At 40.7% G+C, this 27,221-nt stretch overlaps 1 protein-coding gene across 3 annotated transcripts in view; it reads left to right on the top strand.

The window, feature by feature from the left end:
* Positions 1–27,221, top strand: part of SWT1 (SWT1 RNA endoribonuclease homolog) — a 58,711-nt gene that overhangs the window by 26,530 nt on the left and 4,960 nt on the right. For all 3 annotated transcript variants that reach the window (XM_054981071.1, XM_054981070.1, XM_054981072.1), the window contains 8 exons: positions 349–482; positions 1,770–1,903; positions 5,552–5,690; positions 8,524–8,669; positions 9,188–9,372; positions 17,996–18,127; positions 22,325–22,391; positions 25,221–25,285. In XM_054981071.1, coding sequence (XP_054837046.1) covers positions 349–482; positions 1,770–1,903; positions 5,552–5,690; positions 8,524–8,669; positions 9,188–9,372; positions 17,996–18,127; positions 22,325–22,391; positions 25,221–25,285 — 1,002 coding nt within the window. The remainder of the gene's footprint in view (positions 1–348; positions 483–1,769; positions 1,904–5,551; positions 5,691–8,523; positions 8,670–9,187; positions 9,373–17,995; positions 18,128–22,324; positions 22,392–25,220; positions 25,286–27,221) is intronic.

Here is a 27,221-nt window from a genome sequence, read left to right on the forward strand (position 1 = left end):
TTGTATCTAGAATTGCTTTGTGAACTGCTTTGAAAACACACAAAGCTGTATAAAATATAAAGAAATAAAGTGATTTCAGGACAGAATTTGGTACTCTGCATCTTTGAAAAATAGAAACAGCTGGCCTCCAAAGCACATGGCCCGTGCCCACTGTGTCTCAGCCTGCAGAGGAATGTGTATTGTCAACTGAAACTCATGTTGTTTCTGTAGAAATTCTTTGTTAAAACGGCTTAAAGAGAAATTCATTGTAGTGGATATTAGTTCACATTTGCCAATAGCATAAAGCACAACTATGCTGTCTTCCCTCCTATTCCAAGAACACATAAAAAAGCAGATTTCTATTCACAGGGATGATAAAAACTTGTGCAATAAAGCCCTGGTGAGTGAAGTAAAGGCAGTTTGTAAAGCAGAGCTGGTCACTGCACTTTGGAAGCTGGATCTAAATAATGCAGCTTCCACTACTTGGCTGCAATCAGAAAAAGGTTAGTTTTTTCTTGGTTCATTGTTTGAGTGGCAAAACAATCTAAACTGACTAATATTTAGAAATGACAAGAGAGGGAAATAATTTAGAAAACTCACTGCATTCCTTCCCAGCTCACCTCCTCTTTTAGGGGCTTGAACAGGCTGATTTCTCTCTCTCTCTCTCTTTCTCTCACACACAGAGACACACACAGACACCCTCCCCCCCTTTTACCTGATGCTTGGCTGCTGTCAACATTGTGTACCTCCTGGAGCATATTCATTCCTCATCAGGCCTACCTTGTTTTTCTTTAGGTTAATTTACAGAATCATATTTTTCAGCATATCTGGATTCTCCCCCAAGTATGAAGGGATCCTCAACCTTCTATGTGGATGGCCTGGTTTTGCTGTTTTCCAAATGGAACAGTGGCCAGTCACCTTGGTATTTCATATAAGTGATATCCATTGTGCCTCCTAAGGGCTTACGTAAGATTAAAGGAGGACATTACGGTAGTTATCATTTAGCATGCACCCCCAAGCATAGGAAGAAAAGCAGCCCGGTCTGCAGAGGGGGCAAGTAATTAACTCCACAACTGTTGCAACTGAAGCACCACTTAAGCACTGAAGCAGAGCAATGTGGTTTCTGCAGAAACTTTTCAACCCTTACTGTGTAATAGCTGGTGGAGCTTTATGAATTTGGTCAGTTGTGGTAAATTATTGTAATCACTGTTCCTACCTGTAGCTGGCTTTTCATAGATCAAAAGGATCTAAAGATATTTCACAAGAGGATGGCACATCAACACAAGCGAAAGGTGAAGAAATTAAACAATACCAAAATAATACATGCAACTACATTTGGATCCTAACCGTTGTATGATGGTTTGAGTTGTTCCCTGTGCTGTTATTGGATTTTATGTGCATTATGTTGAACTCAGTTATTTTTAGTCTAGTATCAGGGCTTTTTTCAGGAGGGATGCACTGGGACAGAGTACCAACTTCTGTTGGGTATTTTGGACTTGAGCTGAGAGGGGGGAACATCATAAGTACTGGCACCTCTTTTTAGAAGCTGCATGAGCATCTATTTTTATTTAAAACATTTGTAAGCTTACTTTTCTTCCAGTCCATAGGAGGCTCTGTAGCAATTGATTTCTAAAGTAAGAAAGAGAATCTTTGAAGCAAGCCGTCATTGACGGCAATGTAGTCATGACCAAAGGCTATGAATGGGATGTAATCATTCATTCTCTTACCTGAAGTTTTACACCTTCAGCTGACTAAGTTTAATATCCATTGTGTTTGCTTAACAAATGCAGAATCCAAGAACCTTCAGAAGTCCACTGATCCTCTTTCAGGAGTTATTTTTGACCTTGAAAAAAGCTTGGGCGAAGTTTTGTCATCTATCCTGCAAACAGAAATGAAGATTGCTTATGGAGACTTGTGGACAGAGGTGATTGTCTTTTAGTATGCAAATAAAGTAAACAATTTTAAGTGAACAGAACTGTCATTATAAAATACTATCTAAAGAACAAAGCATATCTATATTTACAGTTGGCTATAGACAGTTGTCAAAGTATGTGTGTGTGTTTATAAGTAGTTTACATCTGTTTTAGCAAAACAGGGCAAATGGTAGACACAATCTTATTCCTCATATTAGCCTGGAAAATGGGCTTCCTACCTTGATATGGCCGATCTGGCTACTTGAATCCACAACATAGTAATATCAGGACTGGACTACTGTAATGCATTCTACGTAGATCTTCCTTCAGAGTCAATACAGAGTCTCCAGTTGGTGCAGAATGCCGCAGCTCGATTATTATCAGGAGTTAGATGGATCATGCAGATTACTCCCATTCTAAAGTCACTCCATTGGCTACCCATCAGTTACCAAGCTCAATTCAAGGTTTTCATTATCACATACAAAGCCTTTCCTGACCTTGGCCTCTCTCCTGCTATGTTCTACACAGCAGATTCATTCATCTGAGTAGGGCCTTCTGCATCCTGCACATGGGTATAATCAACAACTTCCCGTACGTATGTGTTCTCTGTGGTGGCCTCCGTGTCATGGAATGGCCTGCCTGAAGAGGTCAGGAAAGCCCCCACATTCCTGGCTGTCCTCAAATTATACAAAATTGAATTATTCAGGAGGGTTTTACAGAATAGGTAATAAAAAGGTAGTCCCCTGTGCAAGCACTGAGTCATTACTGACTCATGGGGGGATGTTGATTCACGACGTTTTCTTGGCAGACTTTTTGTTACAGGGTGGTTTACCGTTGCCTTCCCAAAACTTGAGGCCCATACTCACAAACATACTCCTTAAACTATACCAAGCAGGTCTGGTCGTCAGGCCTGGCATAGAGCAAAAATCTCTCTCATGCTGATCGAAAAGTAGCATGGAGCAATCCTTCCCTCCTTCTTGGAGCCTTGTTGGAAGTTCTTCAAGCTAGTTTGAGCTAGTTACTGAGGGCTGAGAGGAGCCATCTTCTTTTTTGATTGATAGCCAATCCGAGGTGCTGTGCAATCAGCGTTGCTAGGTGGGAGCTGAGAGGAGTAAGTGCAGAGATAAGACTCCCTTGTTTCTCAAGGCCCCCTCTCTCTGCAACAGCTTGTAGGTGCAGTTAATTAGCTGAGCCAGACATTCTGCTCCAAGGATGTTAAGCTAGAACTGGGCCTGTGGAAACTTAGAATCCTGAACCAATACAGGCAATGAACTTAAAGGGGCTCTGCTAGACACCCGTATAGAATAGGTAATAGGGCTGTACAAAAAGGAAATAGCTTAGAAAGCTGCTTTGAAAAAGGGACAGGGGCTGTGTATCTGTTGCTGTAAGTGTGCTCATTGTTTAATGTGTCATGGCAAATTGCTTTTTTGTTTGTTTAAGTATTATTTCAGCTCTGTATTGGATTCCTGCTCTTTTTTTCAAATTTCTGTAATCCATAACCTATTGGATTATTTATTGGATATCTTAGCCATTGATCATATTGACTTACTCTGTGTGATCTGCCTTAAGTCTTAGTGAGAACTATAAATAAATAAATCTAGCTGAATCCAGAAAGTTAAACTGAGGATGGCTGCTCTTCAGTGTAAGCTCCTCAGGTCAGGAAATTATTCATTTTTGTCCAACATCTGAAGGGGGTTTGGCTCTGAGGAGAACCCTGGGTCTGTTATAAAGGGAAAACAGTTTTGAACTAAGCTCAGAAAACCTGTGTTGAAACTCTGAAGAAACATTGTTGCTGTAACCAAAGTATTAAACAAAACACCTCTCACTGTCTAGGATTAAGAACATAAAAATGAAGCTGCAAGAAAACTATTTTGCCTGTGGCTTAAAAAGTATTCTGTTCTACCAATAAATTTTAAACCAGCTCTTTCATTCCCTGACTGCCTTTATTCCATCCCTGCCTGTTCAATAAAGTTGCTGGGCTAAAAAGACAAAATCATAACTGCTTATCAAGGTGGGACACAAAAGAACTTAAAATCCACAAATAAAGACATGCTACTTGGGGTTCCTCAGCCACAGCAGGCAAACTCGGATTTTGGCAGGAAAATCTGCCTCAGAATGGGGGAGTGAATGGGGCATCCGTCATAGCAGGAAATTACATCAACCCATAAAGATTCAAATTGTTGGTGAGCTCTGATGTTTTTGTAATAAAGTAGCCCCAATTTATGTTTCATCTCTGTTTGGAAATAATATCTTGTGGAGAACTGAGTGTAAGCCAATTGAAATCAATGGGCTTAGACTGGAGTAACTCTGCTTAGGAGGATTGCACTGTTAGTAAAATATTATAGAACTTAGCCAACATATGACTCTGCAGTCCTTAACCTGCAAATATTCAAAAACTGCAATTTGATTGTTAGAGTTAGCATATATGTAGCTTTCTGGCTGTACTGCCTTGAAAATCACATCCTTCAAAGGTAGAGAGTCTCTACTCTCTAATGCTGTTAAAGTGCTAAGATCTAAAAGCTAGTCAGCTGTTTTCATCAAGATTGACCTTTAGAGAAGTCTGTGCTGCAAAACAAGTTAGGTATGTTATTTTGTTCTGTTACCAATCTAAAATCTTCAGTACAAAAAACCTGAATCCTGCAAGCTTCATAGCATGATATAGATTGAGCAAAATTGTAAAAAGTACTTTATTCTGGGTAATTATGCACAAGTCTTTCAAATCACACCCCAGCCTTAAATAAAACCTGAGGTTCTCAAGAAGCGGAATTCTGCATTCAGTGTCACATTCTGCCCTTTTTTCTTAGCTCCCAAGTAATTGTGGTGCTGACGCTTCTCTGGATACAAGGTACTTGTATCCTGTAGGCTTGTAACTTCTTATCAATAAATACCATGTTTGTAATGGGGGTACAAATTGCAAGCATCTTTGGCCAGGAGAGGCAGAAGGGGTTGTATTCTTTTAGTTTTAAATTGTACAGGTTTGGTTGTGACTTGTAAGCCACCTTGAGTCATGAGGAAAGGTGGAATGTAAATATTTTAATAAATGAATACAATATGAGATGGTATAAATCTAAGCATATCTTTGATCCTTCAAGGATTTCAGGTAGGTAATGGGGAACATTGGATGTTTCAGTTACCTATTCCAGAACACTTTAGGGAATTGTATCATTCAGGTCCCTATGATGTCACATGTTTGGAGGGGAGGCATCTATGGTGCTAGTTGCTACGTTGCTGATACCAGCACCCTTGACTGCATTGACCAGAGATGAGGTCCTGAATTGCTTTGATTTGCAAACTCCCCCCCCCCCAAAGATAGGAAGAGAAAATCATTGCCATCTTAATAGTAAAGAGTACAGTAGCACCTTTAAGACTAACCAACTCTATTGTAGCATAAGCTTTCAAGAGCCACAGCTCTCTTCGTCAGATGCATCTGACGAAGAGAGCTGTGGGTCTCAAAATCTTATGCTACAATAAAATTAGTTAGTCTTAAAGGTGCTATTGGACTCTTTACTATTTTGCTACTACGGACTAACACAGCTAACTCCTCTGGATTTATGACCATTGGCATCTCAGTAGCAGTAGTAGACTTCTGACACAATATCTGACTTATTTCTAGATATTAAAATCTTATCATCAAGCTTAATTTCTCTTTTATTTTCAAGGTAGTGTATCGGACACCTCCATGGACATTATCAGACTTATTGGAATGCTACAAAAAACACTGGATAGCTGTTTTTGGACAGATCATACCAAGAAGCTTTCTTTCAACCATTGAATGTCTGTCAACACGGTTCTGTAAAGGTAGGAATGTTTGCACTGACTTTCTGAAAAAGCTTCCGACTCAAAAGACATGTTTAAATTACTTATCTAAAATTTGTTTATGACTGCTTTCCCACCTATGGTTCTCAGAACTCTGGTTCTGTGAGGGAGACATAGGTCTAAGGGAATTACCAACACCTACAAAATACTAAAATCCCAGAGTTACTCAGCAGTGGTCATAAAATAGGTTTCAAACTAGTGTAAGCTGTAGAGTGGATATTCTTGGTAATTACACTGCTGATACAGAAGAGTATCTAACTGATGCCTCAACGGTTCTGCAGATTTTCCTGTGCATTGCATGTTTAATGCTGACTTAAATATTATGGTTTACTGCTGCCAGTGGAAGGAATGTGAATCTTTGAGCCAAGCTACAAGAGACAAATTACACGAGGATGAACACATGAAGGGAGTTGCAATGTTAGCTGGGAAGCTGAGTTTTAAAAGAGATCGGAAAGCTTTGTTAATTTCCCCTCTCTAGAGAGCCAGGGAGATCACTGCCCAGAGGGTTTGTTAATTTCCTCTTCACCTCCAGAAGGCTCTGTCAGTTTCATTTTGCCTTCTAAGAGGCCAAGAGGAAATAAACAGACCTTCTGAGGAGCAATCTCCAGCCCTCTGTAGAGAGGGGAAATTGACAAAGCCTTCCAATCCGCTTCCCAGCTAATATTGTGACTCCCTTCACGTGCTGCTCCTCGTGTAATTCATCTCTTGTAGCTTAGATTTATGCTGTGTAGATTCTGTGTAGGTTCTGGTAGATTAATGAGCATACAGATACAGGAACTGCAGAGGGGAAGGATGTAAACTTTAGCCTCTTCCACCTCTTCCTTGATAATAAAGCAGGGGTTTGAACCCTGGTTGAAGTCAAATGCTCTATTCAGTACATCATACTAGATTCTTGTCATCATACATCATATCTTAATGACTCTGTGCCTCTTTCTGCTACATTCAGTTCAACACCTGAGTTCTTGAGATGGTTCAATAGTGTAATGTGTAAAGTGCCTTCAATGAAATAATGACATGTAATGAAATGTGTAATTGTGTCTTCAAAATAGCAGTTACAGCTTTTGCTCCTTAGCTGAGCTCTCTAGATTTCCTGGTACAGTATTTCTTCTTGTATCAGCATCCAGGAAAGAACTCTGCCCCTACAATATGGTGCATATTTGTCTGGTTCTCAAGAATGGATGGGGATACAGCAAGGACCTAATACTGGACAGCTGATCAGGAAAGAGACAAGAGGCCTCTTGTCTGGTGCCCCTCTTTAAATGGAGTGTATTAGGTTCTATTTATGTTAAAATGAATCCTGCTCCTCCTGCAATTTCTATAGTTAGAAAACTACGGCACATAATGTCGCGACAATATCAATTCAATCAGTTTTCAAATGCTACATTAGCAGATTTAAAAATTGGAAGGAAATCTTTTTATGGAGGGTTGGACAGAGAGATTTTTTTACTCTGGATCAGTTGATAGACTACGATAATGAGGGTTTTTTGTCTTTATATCAGGTGAGGTCTAGCCATGAGTTGTTGACTTCTTCCGAGTGGCAATATTCATAACTGCAACATTTGTTGGTATCTAAATATGGCCCTGCAGGACTATTTCAGAGTCGTCTTGGCTTTTGGAAAATCTCATTGAATCAATGCAGAAGGAAAAAAATGAATTCTACAATATTTGTTTATAAATATGACATGCAGTCTTAGGAATCAATGGAATAAGGAGTTAGATTGCCCAGTTTTGCCAAAACAGTGGTAGATGTCCTTAAGCTATATACCTGTTACTTCTTGGATCTTAAGCTGTGACTTGCTTAGCAAAAAATTATGTTTAGGGTACATGTGACACCACAGCAGTTTTTTAGTATGGAATTAAGTACAGTCTCTGATAGCTGGCATTGTAACTTACAGGATGTGTCTCTGCTTTGGATGTGTCCAGTCATTTGATTTTGGGGGAGGAAGTCATTACTCATATTCATTTTTATTTGAATACTCATTGATTTTTGAAGGTATTTATACACTTCTAAACTACTTGCCTGTTTCCTGGAGCCTAACCAATGGTCAATGAAAATGGACCCTCTGTGCCTTTTCTGTAGCTAAGACTTGTATTACAGCATTGGAAAGATAAATGCTCACTTCCTATAATTCAGTGAATTGAGGACCTTACAATTTTATCAGCATTTGAACATATGACATACAGACAACAATTGTGTATGGATTTATTTTTAGATATTTGGAGACCTTTCATAGAAGCCTACACGTAGACGTGCCACCACTGTTGTTATATTGTTGTTGTTCATTTGGTCTGTATGTAATTTTTAAAAAAAAATTCTTAAGAAAATAGGCAAGAGATTCCAAGCAAAAAAATTGTGGCTAGAATGTGAAGATCAGCAGGTCATTAAAATAGTTATGGGCTGAGGGAGGTCATCAAGAGACTCTGCTAAGCCCAGGATCTCCACGGGATTTGGGCACTTATTAGACTGGTGTCCCCCATCTTCGTTGATACTACGGGCACTTTTGGAATTTTGAGAAAGGGGAGTAGTTGCTACCACAAAATGGCTGCCATGGTGTGCAAGGGCTAATCACAGAAGGGTGGGAGGCTGGAAGTAAAGCGTGGAGTCTGCTGCATCTGAATAGGTGTTCTCTGTTGACCTTGGGATCTCTGTGTGTTCCTTATCTTTTGTATCACTGCTCCTGAAGTGGTGGTTAAACATGACTCATCTGGGAATTACTTTGTTGGTTATATTTGGTTATATTTAGTTTTCATTGCATGTTCACCTTAAAGCTTAACTTCACCTTCTACCGTTTCATCTCTGAAATGACTTCCTCAGCTGGAAAGGCTAGCCACACCACAACTGAGGTGGTGCTTCAGGAAACCAAAATGCTGTTGGAGACGTTCAGCTCAAGATCAGACTATGATGGTGCCCTTCCACAAGCCCTCACTTCAGTGAATAAACTGTGTGAGACTCTTAAGAAGGTTAGAGGTGCTTTTGAATATGTTCCACTCATGAGCCTGCTGGGGTGGGGGGCAGGCAGGCTATAAAAGAAATGAAATGAACAGTTATAAACCTCTCATATGCCAAATTTAAGCTGGTGCTTGGAGGTATGTTATCCTTTGGAAACTGCAAATCTTTCAAGCACAAGCTAAGTATAAATATGTGAACTTTGTGACGTGTGTAATATTTTAAATATTAAGGAAAACTCCTGCTGTAGTAGCTGTTTAAGAACTATAGCTAGATAACACATCTTTCCCCCTTGACTAACGGAAGTGTGTGCTTCATCAAAGCATTACATATTTTTAAAAGAATAAATTATTCTTAGATTTCATTAGTCAAGTATTGGATGAAACCTTTTCTTTTAAAGTCTTTATTTTGGACTTCTCCACTTATAATTTTACAGTTCAAGTACTATTGATCTCTTTCCTGCTTTACACCTGTAATCTCTTTACTGCTTCACTGCAGTACATTTACCACTTGCTTACTCGTTTTTCCTAAGATTCAATCCGGTACTGGACAGAATTCTTTAGAAGTTGCCTGTGAAAAAATGGAAGATGCAACTTTAATTCAACACACTGAAGCAGAAGCCAAGTCACTGCCAACAGAGCCATCGGCTCACGAAAACAGGCATCCAGAAATCTGGTCTGTCCTTGAAACTGTCTGGAACACAATGAACCTCTACAGGTAATAAACCTCTTTTATCTTCCAATGGCCATGGTCTTTTTTTAAAGCTTACCTGTTAGCAATACAGTTGGATTACAACAATGCACCTAAACCTTGACTCCTCCCACAATTTCCGCAGGTCATTAATTCAATTGTAAGCTTCTCATGGCAGAGACTTGTTCCTTTTTTTGTTTTTGTTTTGCTTTTGTCCTTTTGTAAGGTGCCACGTGCATCAATAGTAAAAGGTAAAGGTCCCCTGTGCAAGCACCGAATCATTACTGACCCATAGGGGGACGTCGCATCACAACGTTTTCTTGGCAGACTTTTTGTTACGGGGTGGTTTGCCATTGTGTTCCCCAGTCCTCTGCACTTTACCCCCCAGGAAACTGGGTACTCATTTTACCGACCCCAGGAAGGATGGAAGGCTTAGATAGTGCGATGTAAATAATAATGCTTCTGCATGCACCAGTAACACTGGCAGACTGAAAATAGTTTTAAGTAAGGATGGACACCATCGTCTGAGATTAGAGCTGTTCCTAACCCATGGTGACATGGTATGCTTGTCCTAATTTTGCACAGTTTTTTCCATTTTGCATGCCTTGGGGATGTTCACCTGCCATGAATATGCCTGAGCATAAACCTCTCATTTGTTGAGTTTACATGTGTGATTACAAGTCCTGTTAACATTTTACATCTTGAGTGGGAATGTAAAATATCTTAATAAGAACAACAGTGTGCTTAGGAGTTGATTTAGATGTGCACATAATAATGACGATACCGTATTCCTTAAAGCCGACCTGCAATTTAGGGCCAGTATTTATCTCTGTTTTCCCTAGGGTGGTGGTGGGGTGAATCAGAGAGAAAATGGCTTTCCTATAACCCTCCAGTGAGTTTGTGACTGAAATGAAATTGAATTGAACACCTGCTGAATTGCAGCTCAGTCTCTTAACCATTATTCCGCACCAGCTACTGACATCCCTTGCTGACTGGCAGCTGAATATGTGAATGGACTCTGTTGAAAAGCCCCATATTCTGAGAAGATAGGAGTTTCATATATGTATCATACTATTTTATATACATAAGGCACTGTATGATATTGACGTTAACAAGTGGTTGACCCGGCCCGTAGTGAATATGTAAAAAGCAGGTGTGAAGCAAGCCTCCCTTCTATCATGGGATTAAATGGCTAGAGAAGTAGCATGGAACAGAGGACAATGATGGACAGATTTTCCTTGTGGTCTTTAAAGGTATATAATAATGGCACAGAGCCCCATGGCACAGAGTGGTAAGCTGCAATACTGCAGCCCAAGCTCTGCTCACGACCTGAGTTCGATCCTGGCGGAAGCCGGGTTCAAGTAGCCAGCTCAAGGTTGATTCAGCCTTCCATCCTTCCGAGGTCGGTAAAATGAGTACCCCCGTTTCCTGGGGGTAAAGTGTAGATGACTGGAGAGGGCAACGGCAAACCACCCTGTAAGAAAATGTCGTGATGTGACATCCCTCCGTGGATCAGTAATGACTCGGTGCTTGCACAGGGGACAACCTTTACCTTTTTTTTTAAATAATGAAAGCAAGTTTAAAAATATTCAAAATGAGTCTTGCTGAAAAAATATGGTCAAGTAATCTGAAAGACTGTGTATCTTGCTCCTTCTACAGTTTCTGTGCAATTGATAGCTAGCATTGATAGTATGTACTGGGCAAAGAGTCAGATCATTATTTGCTGAAGGCACGGGATGATCTTTCCCTCCTTGCTGAGCTAGGATGGAAAACCAGTTAAGTTGATCTGCCCCCCGAGACTTACGGATCCACTTAGAGAATTTTGGAAATCTGGATGGTAAACCAACTGAGGTTGGGGGTGGGATCTGGAATTCCAGACTCCTTGAGGCCCTGATAGGGTCTTCTCCCCTCTTTGCTGAGGACACTAGCTCCTGGATTTGCCAATGAGCTGACTCATCTGAGGGCACTGACGAGGTTGGGGAGGCCTGAGCCAATTTGGATATGCCATCAAGCTCATTTGAAAGCCTGTGAAGTGGCAGTGACAGTGGTGAAGAAATCATCCTTTTCTGCTATTGTAATTTCTGCTGAATCTCATGCAGTTCAATTGTTCAAAATTGTACATAGCAAACACCAAACCGGGGATACAATACACAACAATTACTGTATGATAGTATATAAATTATTTATAAAGTGCAAAGTGCAAAATAACATACAGTCAAGTGATAAATACAATAAATGAATATAATCATAAATCCAAGGTCTGTCTGTCCGTTTTCTATACGTTAAATAAGCTACACTGAGCCAATCAATATCCAAAGAGCGGAGTACTGGAGGTGCATGTGCAGGTAGGTGGTCAACAGTCCAAGATGGAAATACAGATGCCAAGGGGCATATAGCCAACGGGCTTGTGCTTGCAAATTTCTAGTTCCCGTTTCGTAAGATCACTTCTTCCTGGGCAAATTTATGAAGGACTGGAATAAAATATTACAATAAATACAGTATAAAATGTCATAAATATCTAGTTAAAATGCTTACAAAAATTACAAAGTTACATACAATCATTATTAAATACATTCCTTAGCTGATCCTGCTTACCCACTATAAATTGTACATAGCCTGTTAACATCTAGACAGGTTGAATTATAATTATATTTCCAAGAGTGGAAAAAATATAGGGAATTGACCCAGAAACTAAGAGACATAAACATCAGATATAGATGGGAAATTCCAGAAGGTCTAAGCTTTTATTACAAAGCCTTGAGCAAATGGAAAAATTTTTACAGGAAAATGCAGAGGACTTTCCTGGACTATTAAAAATGTGAAATATGGAGTACAAATTAATATTGTGGAATGTGAATGGACTAAACTCACCTCAAAAGAGAGACAATTTTTCATTGGCTAAAGAAGCAAAATTGTAATATAGTATGTCTACAAGAGATACATATTAAAGATGAAGATATAAAATATTTAAAAAACAAACAATTGGGGAAAGAATATATATCAGCGTCTAAACAAAAGAAGAAAGGAGTAGTGATTTATGTAAAGGAGGCTGTAGAATCAAAATTAATTTTTCAGGATCAAGATGGAAGATATGTGGCCATGGAAATAAATATAAATGCGAAAAAAATATTGGTAATAGCTCTCTATGTGCCAAATGGAGCAAAAGACCAATTTTTTAAAGATTTATTGAATAAATTAGATCAGGATGTATTTGATCAGATGATATTGGTTGGAGATTTCAATTGTGTGGTGGACTTGCAATTAGACAAGAAATCAAAAACAACCGTTAAAAAATCAGGGAAGCTACCAAAAACTTTTTTTGAACTAGTTCAACAAGAACATTTGGAAGACGTATGGAGAAAAGAAAATCCGAAAAGTACTGAATTTACATACTACTCCGCAAGGCACTTATCATTTTCACGTATTGATATAATTTGGGCAACAAAAGATTTGACTCTATTGACAAAAAAAGTGGAAATCTTACTGAAGGTGAGCGCAGACCACAATCCAATGTTATGGAAATGGACAATGGGTCGAAGAAAATTTAGATGGAGAATAAATGAGGATTTATTACAAAATCAGGAAAATTTGAAGTATTTGAAAGAAGAAACTAAGCAATTTTTTGTAACAAATAACAATGAAGTCTCAACACAGATAGTATGGGATTCCTTATAAGGCTGTAATGCACTTATAAGGCTGTAATGAGAGGAAATTTAACCTTACTTAACAGTAAGGATAAGAAAAGAAAGCAGGAGAAATGGCAAGAAATTCAAGAAAAAATATATAAAAAAGAACAATTAAAGAAAAGACCAGGAAAAAAGTCGATTATACAGGAAATTAAAATATTGCAGGATCAAATAACAGCCATTAGTAATAAAGAGCTAGAATGGAAGTTAAAGACATTAAAGCAGAAGTCATTTGAAGGAGCAAATAAACCAGGAAAGTATTTAGCCTGGCAACTGAAAAAAAGGAAGGAAATGAAAATTATTAATACAATAATGGAGGAAGGTAAAGAATTGAAAGATCATCAACTAATTAAGCGTGCGTTCTTTAAATACTACGCTAAATTATTTCAAAAGAAATCTGTGAATGTACAAGAGATAGATGGGTATTTAAGGAATGCCCACTTACCAAAGGTACCAGAAGAGATGAAACAGAGACTGAACGCTCCAATAACAGAAGAAGAAGTCATACAGGCAATTGAAGCGGCTAAGATTGGGAAAGCACCAGGACCTGATGGGATCACAGCTAAATTTTATAAAGTAATGAAGGAGGACCTAGTACCAATTTTAAAAAATGTAATGAACGATATGCTTCAAGGAAAGGGTCTCCCAGATACATGGAATGAAGCTAGTATTGCACTGATCCCAAAAAAACCCCAAGGTTTGAGAGAGTTGAAAAATTATAGACCCATATCGCTTATAAACAATTACTACAAAATAATGGCAAGAATACTGGCAGATAGGCTCAAAATATGGTTAATGGATTTTATAGATGAAGATCAGGCCGGATTTTTACCAAACAGGCAGTTAAAAGACAATTTGAGAGTAGTGATGAATGCTATTGAATATTACGATAAGCGACCTGATAAGGAAGTTGGCCTTTTCTTTGCGGATGCAGAGAAGGCCTTTGACAATTTGAACTGGGATTTTATGTTCGCAACTATGGAGAAGATGGATCTAGGTAATGAATTTATACAAGCAGTGAAAACAATTTATAATTTACAAAGGGCAACAATATGTGTTAATGACAACCTGACAGAGAAGCTGGAAATAAGGAAAGGAACCAGACAATGATGTCCACTATCGCCGCTTCCGTTGTGATGATCTTAGAAGTATTATTGAGGAGGATTAGAGAAGATGATAGTATAAAAGGAATAAAAATAAAAGGATCCTCCTACAAATTGAGAGCATTTGCAGACGATGTGATGTTTATAGTGGAAGACCCTCTACAAACCTTGCCAACACTGCTGGACAAAATAAAGGAGTTTGGAGATTTGGCTGGTTTTTACATAAACAAAAAGAAGTCAAAAATAATAACTAAAAATATGACTAAGAAGAAACAACAAGAATTAAGTGAATTAACAAACTGTGAAGTGGTACACAGAACTAAATATTTGGGGATAGAGCTGACAGCTAAGAATATAGATTTGTTTAAGAATAACTATGAAAAGCTCTGGACTCAAATTGAAAGAGACATGATAAAATGGAATAAATTAAATTTGTCGTGGTTAGGTCGAATTGCCACAATTAAAATGAATGTACTGCCCAGAGTGATGTTTTTAATGCAAACAATTCTAATTGTGAAAGATAAGAAACAATTTGAAAAATGGCAGAGGAAGATATCAGAATTTGTCTGGGCAGGAAAGAAACCAAGAGTCAAGATGAAAGTTCTTTGTGACGCTAAGGAAAGAGGAGGAATGCAGTTACCTGATCTAAGACTTTACCATGAAGTGATATGTTTGGTGTGGCTAAAAGAATGGGTGTCTTTGACCAATCATAAGTTATTAACATTGGAAGGACATAATAAACTATTTGGATGGCACACATATATGTGATACGGGAAGCATAATATGGATGCAATGTTTCAGCACCACTACCTGAGAAGAAATCTACTGTCAACCTGGCTCAAGTACAAGAAATTTATAGAGCTAAAGAAACCACTTTGGATTGTTCCAGCTGAAGTAATCAACCCAAATATGGACTATCAGGGAAAGGAATGGCTTACCCTCAAAGAATTAACAGTATTAGAAAATGATGGGTTGAAACTTAAGCGAAACGAGGAGTTGCCATTTAAATATGGTTGGTTACAATATAGACAAATTAAAGATTTATTTGATTCAGAACATAGAAAGAATGGTTTTAGAATTAAAAATTCAGAACTAGAGGAACTATTATTGGGGGATAATAGTAAAGCAATATCTAAAATGTATAAGTTGTTATTGAAGTGGTTTACAGAAGAGGAAACAGTCAAGGTGCAAATGGTAAAGTGGGCCATAAATTGGAATAAGGAAATAGCGATGGAAGCATGGGAACAACTATGGAAAAATACCTTAAAAATATCAACTTGTACCAGTATTAAAGAGAACGGTTATAAAATGCTGTATAGATGGTACTTAACACCGAAAAAATTAGCCATAGCTAACAAACAGTTATCGAATAAATGTTGGAAATGTAAGGAGCATGAAGGTTCTCTATTTCATATGTGGTGGACTTGCCAAAAGGCTAGAGACTTCTGGTCTAGAATATGTGCTGAAATGTCTTTGATATTACAATACAATGTTGCTAAAAATCCAGAAATGTTATTACTATCTTTACATTTAGAAGATGTTAATAGAAATGATAAGATAGTGTTGTATTATATGATAGTAGCAGCAAGAATTTTATATGCTCAGTATTGGAAAAAAGAAGTACCGAATATTGAAGAATGGACAAGGAAGAAGCTGTTGTACATGGCTGAAATGGACAAATTAACGAAATCTGAAAGAGCAAGATCCAGAAATTTTTCTGGAAGACTGGAAGAAGTTTAAGAAATATTTGGAAAAGAAATGCGATGTTAAAGGACAATTGTGGTCTTTGGAGGGATTTTAAATTTTATTAAGTAAGATTTTAACGATGGGAATATATATAAAATCTCTATCATGGGTAACATAATATAATTGTATTATAGTGAAATAATAATCTTTATGAATAAACGGGGGGTTCGAGTGTTGTTGGAAGTCAATAGAGAAAAGGGGGAGGGGAGGGGGTTGGGTTATATATTTAGGAAGGTTTAATTTGGATAAGTTGTATGTATTAACCAACTATTTTATATCACCTCATCCAATAAAATCTATTTAACAAAAAAAAGAATTATAATCCAATATAAACTGTAACACTATTGGTAGATTCTTAGCAGATTAAGTCTCTTGGATCTGATCTAACTTGGACTCCAGTTTGTATGCCTGTCTAATAGTAGACGAGTCAGAAGCATCATCTGGTCAGGTTAATATGGAGAGTTCTGGATAGTTTCCCTGATGGATGTTAATGGGATTATGGGATTTTAGTCCAGTAGCACTTGAGAGACCAACAAGATTTTCAGAGTATAGGATTTCGGAAATCTTGTTAGTCTCTAAGATGCCACTGGAACTAAAATCCTGCTGTTCTGCTGCAGACCAACATGGCTACCCATCTAACTATCCTGATGGGATTATGGTAGTTCTGAAGGGTACTTGTTGCAATTTAGATCTCTGCCCTTTATGGCTTTTAACATTCCATTTAGAGAAGATCAGGGTTTATTTGGCTTAGTCTTTTAACAGCTTTCTGAGAGAGGGAATTTTCCCAAAGCCTCTGCTGTGAGAAAGCCTTCTTTGCCAGTAAATGAGAAAGTTATAGCCCCTGTGTTTAACTTGCCTTTTCTAGGCAAGGTGATCAGACAGGTCATGGCCAAGCAACTCCAGATATTTCTAGGTGAGGCATCTGCCTTGCCTGAAATAAGATCTTAATGGTCTATGTTTTGGGACTAAAATAATGTTGGAAGCTCCTGTTTGCAAACATTTATGGGAAATACATTGTTCCTGTATTTGTTGGATCTGTCAGAAGCACTTGATACTGTTGAACATGCTGTCCTATTATATTGCCTGGGATATCAGGTGGGTTCAAGAGGGGTGCCTTTGTGTTGGTTCCAGCCCTTTCTATGTGAATGGACACAATGAAAATAGGAGATTTGTAGCTGGTTCTCTGGGAGTTGACATCTGGGGCGCTCCAGAATTTTGTTACCTCTCATATGCTTTTTAATATGTCTGTAAGACTTCTTGGCAAGATTGTTGGCAGAGACTGGGTATCATTGGTATGGTTGATTGGATCATGCTGATCCACGGTACTGTAGCCTGAAGTCTGGATTGCTGGTCTATGCAGGGCTGCCCCTGGACAACATGGAAACTCTAGTTAGGGCAAAATGTAGCAATTTCATTATTGACTGGAACAAATATGACAGGCCCAACTTGTTCCAATCAACAGACAAAGGTTGTAGAACATCTGCATTGGCTGCCAGTTCATTTCTGCGTTCAAGTTAAGGTGCTGGTTTTAAGCTTTCAAGCCCTATGGGGCCTACCACACACATACTTACTGGACAGTTTCCCCCATTATGAGCTCATGAAGAGCACTCTGCTTGTCACAGCAGGGTTTGTTTACTATCCCTTCAGTAAAGGAGGCTGGACCTGTGGCAGCCCCGTCCTTATAAAATGGACAGCCCAGAGGAACGAGGATTGTGACATTTTTACCACTTTTCAGAAACCACCATAAACCAGCTTTTAAAGAGAACTTTGGGTTTAATTGATATAATTGGTTTTTATTGTTTGTGCTGGAACTTTTAGGCTGAGGTTTAAGATAATGGTGCCTGTTTTTATATGGAAACCTCCTTAAGATGTGAAGAAAAGCATTCTGTAAATACCTTGAATAAATACAAAATAAAATTGCTGAAGAAGCAACCCTACTGTGATTGCAGTAGTAAGTTTATTCACCAGAACATTAATGAGGGATGAACAGAGCTAGTCAAGCAAGCCTACGTTAGCAAATGAAACAGGCTGTCTGTCTCTTCCTTCCCTCCATCCCAGGTCTATGTGTAGTGCCTTGTTTCTTCAAAATCAATTCCACCTTTTCCTCCTCCTTAGGCATGAAGTTTTCCAGAAGCTGGATCTCAGTGCAATAGACACAATTCAATACAGGTCGTCTTTTAAAGAAGCTTTCTTAGGCCTGCAGAAATTAATGGCAGCTGTGAATGAAATTCTTGCAGGAATCCAGCAGTAAGTTTATATATATCCTACTATATAATTGAGTAAGCGTGTTTCAGACAACTCACTTTATACCCTGGTGCACCACCAGAGGGCGCTGCCGTGGATGGAAGCCTAGATAAGGCACCATGTCCCTCCAGAAAACGTGCCATGGAGGGAAGCCCAGGAGGGGAGCAGGATGGGAGCAGGTGACAATGCCTGCATTCCACTTTCACCCACTGGTATTGGGAGTGAGGCAAGTGGCATTGCCCTCCCCTGCCTTAACCCAGCTGATATTAGTGGCGGAGCAGGTGGCAATGCCCACCCCCTGCCATCACCCATTTGGGATCAGGAGTTGAGCAGGTGGCAAAGCCCTTCTTCCCTTCACCCAGCTGGGATAAGGAGCAGAGCAAGTGGCAATGCCCGCCCTCTTCAACCTACCGGAATAAGCCACTGAGCAGGTGGCAATACTCGCCCTGTCTTCACTCTGCCGGAGTCAGGAGCCAAGCATGCAGCAATGCCTGCCCCCCCCTTCAACCTCCTAGAATCAGAATCAGAATCAGAGCAGGTGGCAATGCCCACACCCCCTTTCACCTGTCAGGATCAGGCACGGAGCAGGCGGCAATGCCTGTTCCTCCCTTGACCCAGCAGGGAGCAGGCGGCAATGCCTGCCCCCCCCTTCACCCAGCCGTAGTCAGGTGCAGAACAGGAGGTAATGCCCCCCCTTTACCCAGCATGTATCATGCATGGAGTAGGTAGCAAAGCCCACTACCCCTTCACATGGCCAAGATCAGGCAGATCAGGTGTGAAGTAGATAACAATGCCCACTCCCCTCCACCAGCTGGAATCAGTAACGGAGGAGGATCGAATGCCTGCCTGCCTGCCCTCCCCTTTCTTGAGCCCATTATATTTTTTTCCCACAACGGGCTTTGTTGCTAGTGTGTGTCTGTGTGTGTGTGTGTGTGTGTGTGTGTATATATATATATATAATGAGCAAAATGGAATGCTTGCTGAGGTTCAGTCTAGTCTAGTCTCAGTTATGCATTGGCTTCCCTGGGATTAAACCCGTGTCTATTTTTTTTTTATTTGTAGTTTTTTAACACAGCGCTGTGAGCCCCTCCCAGAACAGGCGCACAGTGGGGCAGCCCTCCTTCCACAGGCTTGCTGCTCAGCCAGCTAGCCTGGAGGTGTGGCCTCCACCTTGCTCCAGCATGCTGGGTGAGGGGAGGAGAGAGATTGCCTCTCTCGCAGCCACACCTTTCCTCCTGCTGTTGCCCCCTTTCGCAGGAGGAAGATGGCCCAGCCTCACTGCTGTCTCCCTGATGTTAACTACACCCACCAAATGTCTTCAAGGCACAAGAGGTGGCAATCCTCACTGTGTACAAAAATGGACAGAGTTTGAATTATGAGCGGCCTTGTATTTCTGTCTTTTGAAAAGCAAGATCAAAATGTTCCTTAGGAACAGGGCAAAGTGGCTCATGGGCATGCAACTGTCTGGAAAGCTGAGGGGGTGGGTTGCATTGTGAAAGCGCTCAAATGAAAGCACAGATTCTGCCCAGTTTACAGACCTTGCACAGGGTCCTGTGAACGCTGACAGCGATGGATTCAGGCAACTTTCCAAACTGGAAGGATCCAGGATGGGGGGCTAGACACTCATAGTCCCCTGTGCCCACTGAAGCCCAGAATGCTGCTCTGCCCTCTGCTTCCCTGGCCCCTTTGCAAAGAAGCACTGCCAGAGCTGAGTCCAAGCCTTCCCCACATACAGATTCAGTGCTAGGCTGGGCAGGGGAGGCAGCACAAATCCGTCTTATGATGGGAGTGTCATGGCGAGGGGTGGCTGGGTCGCTGTCTTCCTCCTGCATCCTCCTTTCATGAGCTGGCTGGTCAGCAAGCCCACTTGACTAGGCTGCCCTGCTGTTCGCTGTTTTTTGGGAGGGGGCTCACAGCTCTGTGTCAAAAAACTACAAATCAATTAAAAACGGTGTCAGCAGACATGGGTTTGATCCCATGGAAGCTGTCGTTTCTAGCTTGGCCCCAACATGGCTACATGGGATGAACCTTTTAAAAAGAATTGTCGGTAGGGTCCTTGTTAGGTTAATGGTACATACCATAAATGTTTGCTGCCATCTAATGGCGGTTTAGGTAGACAGCAAAAAATACATGAACGGATTTGGTTTTGTGGCTTGTCCCCTCCGAGCAATCCATACCTTAATAGAAATAATTGAAATAAAAATAGGCTTTATGTTGGACTGTGCAAATTAGCAAAGAAATCTTTGAGCAAACTATTGAAGAGCAATCTATGATAAGGAATAAATGGTTCCCATTGGTACTCATTGGTGATGAACTGCTGTAGATATTCCTTGCTTATAATACAAATCTTCCCCCCAGAATTCGATTTACTGATCTCCAAAATGTCTGAAGCTAGTCCCTTTTGTAGAATTTAGAATTTTTTAAAAAAGTTATAGTGTGACACTGAGAAGAGGTTATAGGCTGAACTGAAGTCATAAGGATGAGACCAATAACTTTTGTGTGGCTAAGAAGCCCAACACTGATGTATGTATGAGAAATGTTTCCCTGGCTGTTAACAAAATTTCAGTGGGAATACTTGGGATTTCCCTCTCCGTCTTCCTAAATGAGGAATTCAAATCTTAAAATCTTTTAACCAGCTGAAAATAGTAAAGTATGCACAAAAATAGTTATGCTGGTTGAATGGTTGTGACACTGGAGTTGAAATTCAGCCTGGGTTCCAGACCTGTTTAGCTTTAGTAATGTTACTGCATCATGTGTTTTCAGATCACACCCAACCAGGACGCTTTCTTAAGCCAGGAGGAGAAAACAGCTTTTAAGTGGGAACCCGGTTTAGCCTCATTAGCAGATAACAGTTATGAAGATAGATGTAAACAGTGCCATCTGTAGGGCCAGGAGGGTTTGTTCTTCCTTCTACATGGGTATTCCTCTAAGTTTTAAGATTCCAATGTATTTGTTTGGCTTAACAGCCAAAATATAGACAAGCAATTATGCTTGCAAGACTAAAGGCACTACGTTCTGCAGTCTCTGAAGGCCGTATTTTGGGTATACCTTTCTCAGATATTGTGGCTGTGGTCTGGGTGCTATCAAATCTAACCCATGTTTTATTTGAATGTCCCCGGTGCAACAGAGAGAGACAGAAATGAATCAAACCCTTGACGTTACACTGGACAGAGTCTACACGATATTTTAATTCCCAAATTGCTAACAGACACAAGAATAGAAAAAGTACTCATTTTAGCCAGATTTTTAGTTTAGGCCGTGAGAATTTGGGCAACTTATAAGAAATCAGCCTTTTTGCAGTTTACATACTAACCCTCTCTGGCCTGAATTCTTCCTTTCATCCTCATAGCTATATTTGAAGAACACTACTTAAGACTAACAGGTCAGAAGAGTAGAATAAGAAAAGAAATAAAGAAATCGCACATAATGGCATTGCCAGTAAAACATGTTTGGGGACAAAGGGATTTGCACTCTAGAATGGAGAGGCTGGAGAGAATGTGCATGACCCTGGCTAAGCACTTGAAATCACAAACACGAGTGGGGTTCCTTATACCCCCCTTACTGAATCATGTTTTTTTCCCCTCAACAATGGTTAAAAGTTGTATCTAGAAACCTAAACGCTGGTTATAGATTGTCCACAAACTAGGATGTGAAACCATGGTTATATGTTACATCTCTTGGGAGCAAACCATGACCAAGGAAGTTTCCCTACCTTTCCAGCCACTCTGCTTGCAAGATGACAAACAGACCTTGCTAATGTGCCCCATGCAGGCCCTCTGAGGACCGGGGTTTGACTTTGCAAGCTACAGCATTATTTTACTGTTCAAACAGGATCTCACTTAGGATTAAAGCAACAAACCATGGTTAATGCTAGCTGCAGTTGAGCAATGATACCTGCTTTGGACTTTTTAAATGTGAGTGTCTTTGTGTTTTGAGCCTTTTTTTTTTAAAGGTTGCTCTTACTAAACTCTTAAGATTTTCTGCTGTCTTTCAGCTTGTGGAAAGGTCTGCACCATTTCCTGTAGGAGTACAAACTTCCCAGTTCCACCTCTCTTTCCCACCTACATTCTTTTTACGTGCTAATAACCTCATTCTTAATATTTAGTCTGAATGATAACCTGAACTCTTTGAATATTCACATTAAAATCCTTTTAATGAGAAATGTTGGGGCCTGTTTTTTCATCTTTTTTTTCTTTTCAGAGTTTTAATGCCAAACAGTAGCTTTCAAGATGTCTGGACCCTCTATAATTTCTTAACTAAAAACAAGGTGGGTTAATTTCTCAAAGTATTGGATGGCATTATTTTTATTCGATATGTTCATGCTTGGCAGGGAGAGGTCAGAAACTTGAAATATGGAGCAAGTCCTTTGACTGTGAGTTTCCAAAAATGAGATTTGTATATGTTTTCCTTGAAACAGGGGACATATTAAAGTGGGTTCCCAAAGCAGCTAGTCACACTAGTTAGACGAAACTTTCGAAATCCTCCTCACAATAGTGATTCAGCCCACTAGCTGCTTAGATCTGACTCAGGTAGAATTGTCTGGAGAGGGAGTAAAGTAGGATTCAAAGCAACTTTTGTTAACAAGATTAATGCATGGCCACAGTAGAGATCAACATGGAACAAAGTGTTGGCATGTAGATGTTCCATTGCCTCTTTACTCCTAAATCAGTCTTTAGAGGGATTTCCAATAGAAGCCAGGAAGCATTTATCACTCCATTTATTGACTGAAAGAACATTTACCATGCCTTTCGGTCCAAAGATTTCCACGGCAGGTGGATCTATGCTGAACTTGAATCCATGCTTGCTGGATGCAAACATTTGCTAGTATATACTCACTGCATCTAGTCCATAATACAGCCAGCTAACACTTGTTGGCTAGCAACTTGTTCTTATGCTTCTAGTTTTCCGGAGAGAATTCTAGAGCAACTAAATTGATTTTAGATCAAGACGGGTAGCCGTGTTAGTCTGTCTGTAGCAGTAGAAAAGAGCAAGAGTCCAGTAGCACCTATAAGACTAACAAAATTTGTGGCAAGGTATGAGCTTTCGTGAGTCGCAGCTCACTTCAGCTGTGACTCATGAAAGCGCATACCCTGCCACAAATTTTGTTAGTACTGGACTCTTGCTCTTTAAATTGATTTTGTTAGCCATTGGGTACAAAAAAACTAGTATGGTTCATTGTATTGTATTGTATTTTTTTTCTGACATCAGGGCAACTAAGATGGCTCTCAAAAGACATCTTAAAAACTATTAAAACTAAACAAAACACATCATTAAAACAAAACCAAGCTAAACATACATATACTGAAACAAAAATGACAATTAAAACGTAAGGCAGGAAGGAGGGATCACTCCCACAGAATATGTTTAGTTTAGATAGCTTAAAAGAGGGATGAGACATTCATGGAGGATAGGTCTATCAGTAGTTGTTGGTCATGATGCATCCTCCGAGTTTGGCAGCATTACACTTCTGGATGCCAGTGGCAGGGGGCAGGCTTTAATCATTGCGCCCTCCTGTGGGTCCCGTGAGTCAGTTAGTTGGAAAAGGGATGCTGGACTAGATGGACCATCAGGGTGGTTCTCGTGTTTTGTTTTGTTTTCTTTTTGGTTTAATATTTCTTAGTTGGTCACACCTGAGAGAAATACCACTATTCTCATCAGAAACAAAATGAGGAAAACATTTGCAGGAGACAGCAATAGCTAGCTGGTAGAGCTGGCACGTTTGTGAACCAATTACAACCTGTATATTGAGCCTGAATACATAGGAGGGCCAGGAGCTCACTAAGCAAATTTATTAGCATGAAATTACAGTCCTCTGTGCTACAGACATACAGTCATTCCCTCTTCTTGGGAAAACCTGGGAACAGGTAGCTTCAGGAAGGGCCAAGTGATCTTTTGTGGTGAATTTGCATTTCTTCAACCAATGTCAATTCCCCATGTTCTTTTGAGATAACCATTAGAATTAAGCTGGAATAAAACAAATTCAATGTAGTAGTATAGGCAAACATATGAGCGCGGACATGTGCATATGCAGAACCAGAGGCTAAGGTAGTTCACACCAAATGAGCATCTTTACCAATGTCCTTCCTTCAGTGGCCACATTCACAACCAGGGAAGATTGTTTTTTGAAAAAGATTCATTCAAAAGCCAGTGATAAAAGATACCAGTGGGCACAATACCGCTCTTCTTTGTAGCTTACTTTGAGAAGCATTTAAGGATGGTGGGCCAGCTTCTCAGTCAGTCTCCACCCAGTAAAGTAGCAAGGTGGGAAGGGTTGTGGTCACACTTTTCTGGATTCACTTCCTAGCATTTCCAGTCAGAGGCTCAAGAAGTAGATGACACGCAGGGATGAGTACCTGAGACCTTGGAAGGGTGCTTGTAGTCAGAGTGGATAATGCTGATGCACCAATGGCTTGACTCGACTTCATGTGTTCCAGTTCCATTCCCACAAATCCCACTGTTTTGCCACCTGAGCTGGCACCAGCTGGACCTGGGCTAGATGTGGCCGAGGGCCTAGTTGTCCTCACCTACCTTAAGAATGATTAGCTTCCTCTCTTCCACAGGCATAAGGCCCTTCCACCAGCACTTACCACTCTCCTGCTACGGAGCTCCCCCAAATATTGCTCTGGGGTTGGGGGACAAGAGACCCTCAAGAACAGCATGAGAGGAGCAATGAGAGTCTGCAGTGGAGCATAGATCCAGAGGAATTAGCCGTGTTAAGTCTGTAGTCGCAAAATAGTAAAGAGTCCAATAGCACCTTTTAAGACTAACCAACTTTATTGTAGCATAAGCTTTCAAGAACCACAGTTCTCTTCATCACATGCATCTGACGAAGAGAACTGTGGTTCTCAAAAGCGTATGGTACAGTAAAGTCTTAAAGGTGCTACTGGACTCTTTACTATTTCGCAATGAAATAAATTCTCCTTTGGTGAAAAGTGACTTTTGGTGCAGCCCTTATTTCAATTTTTAAAAACTTATCTGAAGTAGTCCTTTGGTGTTTTTTTTTAAACTAAGATGAATGTTTCTTGTTACGCAATACCAGCTGTCTGAGAATAGCGCATCTTTCCAAGCATTTCAGTGTTTTTTCTCCCTTCCTTAGATAAACAGTAGCATAACGTTTACTGCTGAAGAGTTCTATGACTGTGTTTCCCAGGGGATGTACAGGTAACTTTTTAAAAAAACATGTAACTGGGCAGTGTCATGTCTTGCTTTCCTCTTTATTGCATAAATATATTGCATGCACAAACAAAATTTCCTATGAAACTAAAGTGCTCCTTCAAAAGATTCTTTTTAAAAATTGACACACAGACTGTGCTAAGACTTGTTTGTTAGCTTGCCATCAAGTAGTTAATAAATCTTTCAGTCTTTCAAGTAGGTTATAATTAAGTAGGGGAGATGTTAAATATTCATGCCTTGGTACAGCATGGAAATTCCTTGAGATTATTTCAAAGAGGCAGTCGATTAGACTGTGTTGTCAAACATCCTGATTGCTTTCTAAGTTCAGGATTTGTGTTAGCACCAGTCACAAAATGTTCTTATGCTAGTTTTTTAAATGCAGCTGCCCTGGATTAGGAAAAAATAGGATATTTCTAAACTGTAGGAAACGTTACTGTTGCAACCTGACTGGAAGATGTATGCATTAAGTGTGAGAGAACACTTTTTAGACATAACATTTCTATAGCTATATCTCTGTGCATTTTTAGTATATGGTATGGGAATATCATATAACAACAATACCAACTTTCGATTTATATACCACCCTTCAGGACAACTTAATGCCCACTCAGAATGGTTTACAAAGTATATTATTGTTATCCCCACAACAAACACCCTGTGAGGTGGGTGGGGCTGAGAGAGTGCCCGAGAGACGTGACTAGTCCAAGGTCACCCAGCTGGCTTCAAGAGGAGGAGTGGGGAATCAAACCCAGCTCTCCAGATTAGGAGTGTGCGCTTTGGGATCCGATTTGGGTAAAATACCCGAATCGGACCCAATCCAGAAAGCTTCGGGATTTCCAAATGGGAGCCAGCGTGCTGGCCCCAATTCGGAAATCCCAAAGCAAAGCTTTCTGAAGCATTCGTAATGCTTCGGGAAGCTTTGGGTCAAGTAGTTTAAATGCCTGTTTCCCTGCCACTGCGAGCAGCAGGGAAAGGGGCATTTAAACCCCTGAATCAGCTGCTCATCGGGGGCTTCCCCAATGAGCGGCTAAGTGCCGGCGCTGTCGTCGGGGCCAGGGAACTCCTCGGCCCCGTTAGCAGTGGGCGAAGGAGGCAGCGCGGATGCAGGCATAAGCCTGCATGTCCTCGCCGGGCACTCTGTTCGCCCATCGGGGTCAGGGCTGAGGAACTCCTCGGCCCTGACACCAGCAGGCAAAGAAGGCGGAGGGGATGAAGGCATAAGCCTGTACTTCCCTGCCGGGCGCTCCATTCGCCTGCCCGAGTTCGGGCTGAGGAACTCCCTGCTCATCGGGGGCTTCCCCAATGAGCGGATGAGTGCCAGCGCTGCTGTCAGGGCCAGGGAACACTTCGGCCCCATCAGTGGCGGGCGAAAGAGGCAGCAGAGATGCAGGCATAAGCCTGCACCTCCGCAGAGCAAAGGTAAGTTGGGGGGGCTGGGTGTTGTGGGTTTTTTAAGGGGCCCTGCTGCTTGCAAGTGGCAGGACAGGGCTCTTTAAACTATCAGCTGGCAGGCGGCAGGGGGGAATCCCCCCCTGCCGCCTGCCAGCTGATAGGGAGGGGGCTAATTTGGGGGGGGGGGGGTTGGAGTGGGGTTGCTAGGAGAAAACCCAGCCCCCTGAATCACTTTGGAATGCTCCGAATCCATTCCGAGGTGATTAAAATATCTGAAGCCGCTTTGGATTTTGAGTATTTCCGAATGTTTTTCATTCGGAATATTTTCATCCGAATATTTTCAGCGTGCACACCCCTACTCCAGATTAGAGTCCCACACTCTTAACCACTACACCAAACTGGTTCTCCTACCATTGGACAGCCTGTGTGGCATCATAGTTAGAATATTGGACTAGGATGTGGGTGACCAGTTTCGAATTTCTACTCTGCCATGGAAGCTCCCAGGTGAACTTGGACACGTCACTCTTTGTCA

Source organism: Eublepharis macularius, chromosome 5 (genome assembly GCF_028583425.1).
Source record: "Eublepharis macularius isolate TG4126 chromosome 5, MPM_Emac_v1.0, whole genome shotgun sequence".
NCBI lineage: Eukaryota > Metazoa > Chordata > Lepidosauria > Squamata > Eublepharidae > Eublepharis > Eublepharis macularius.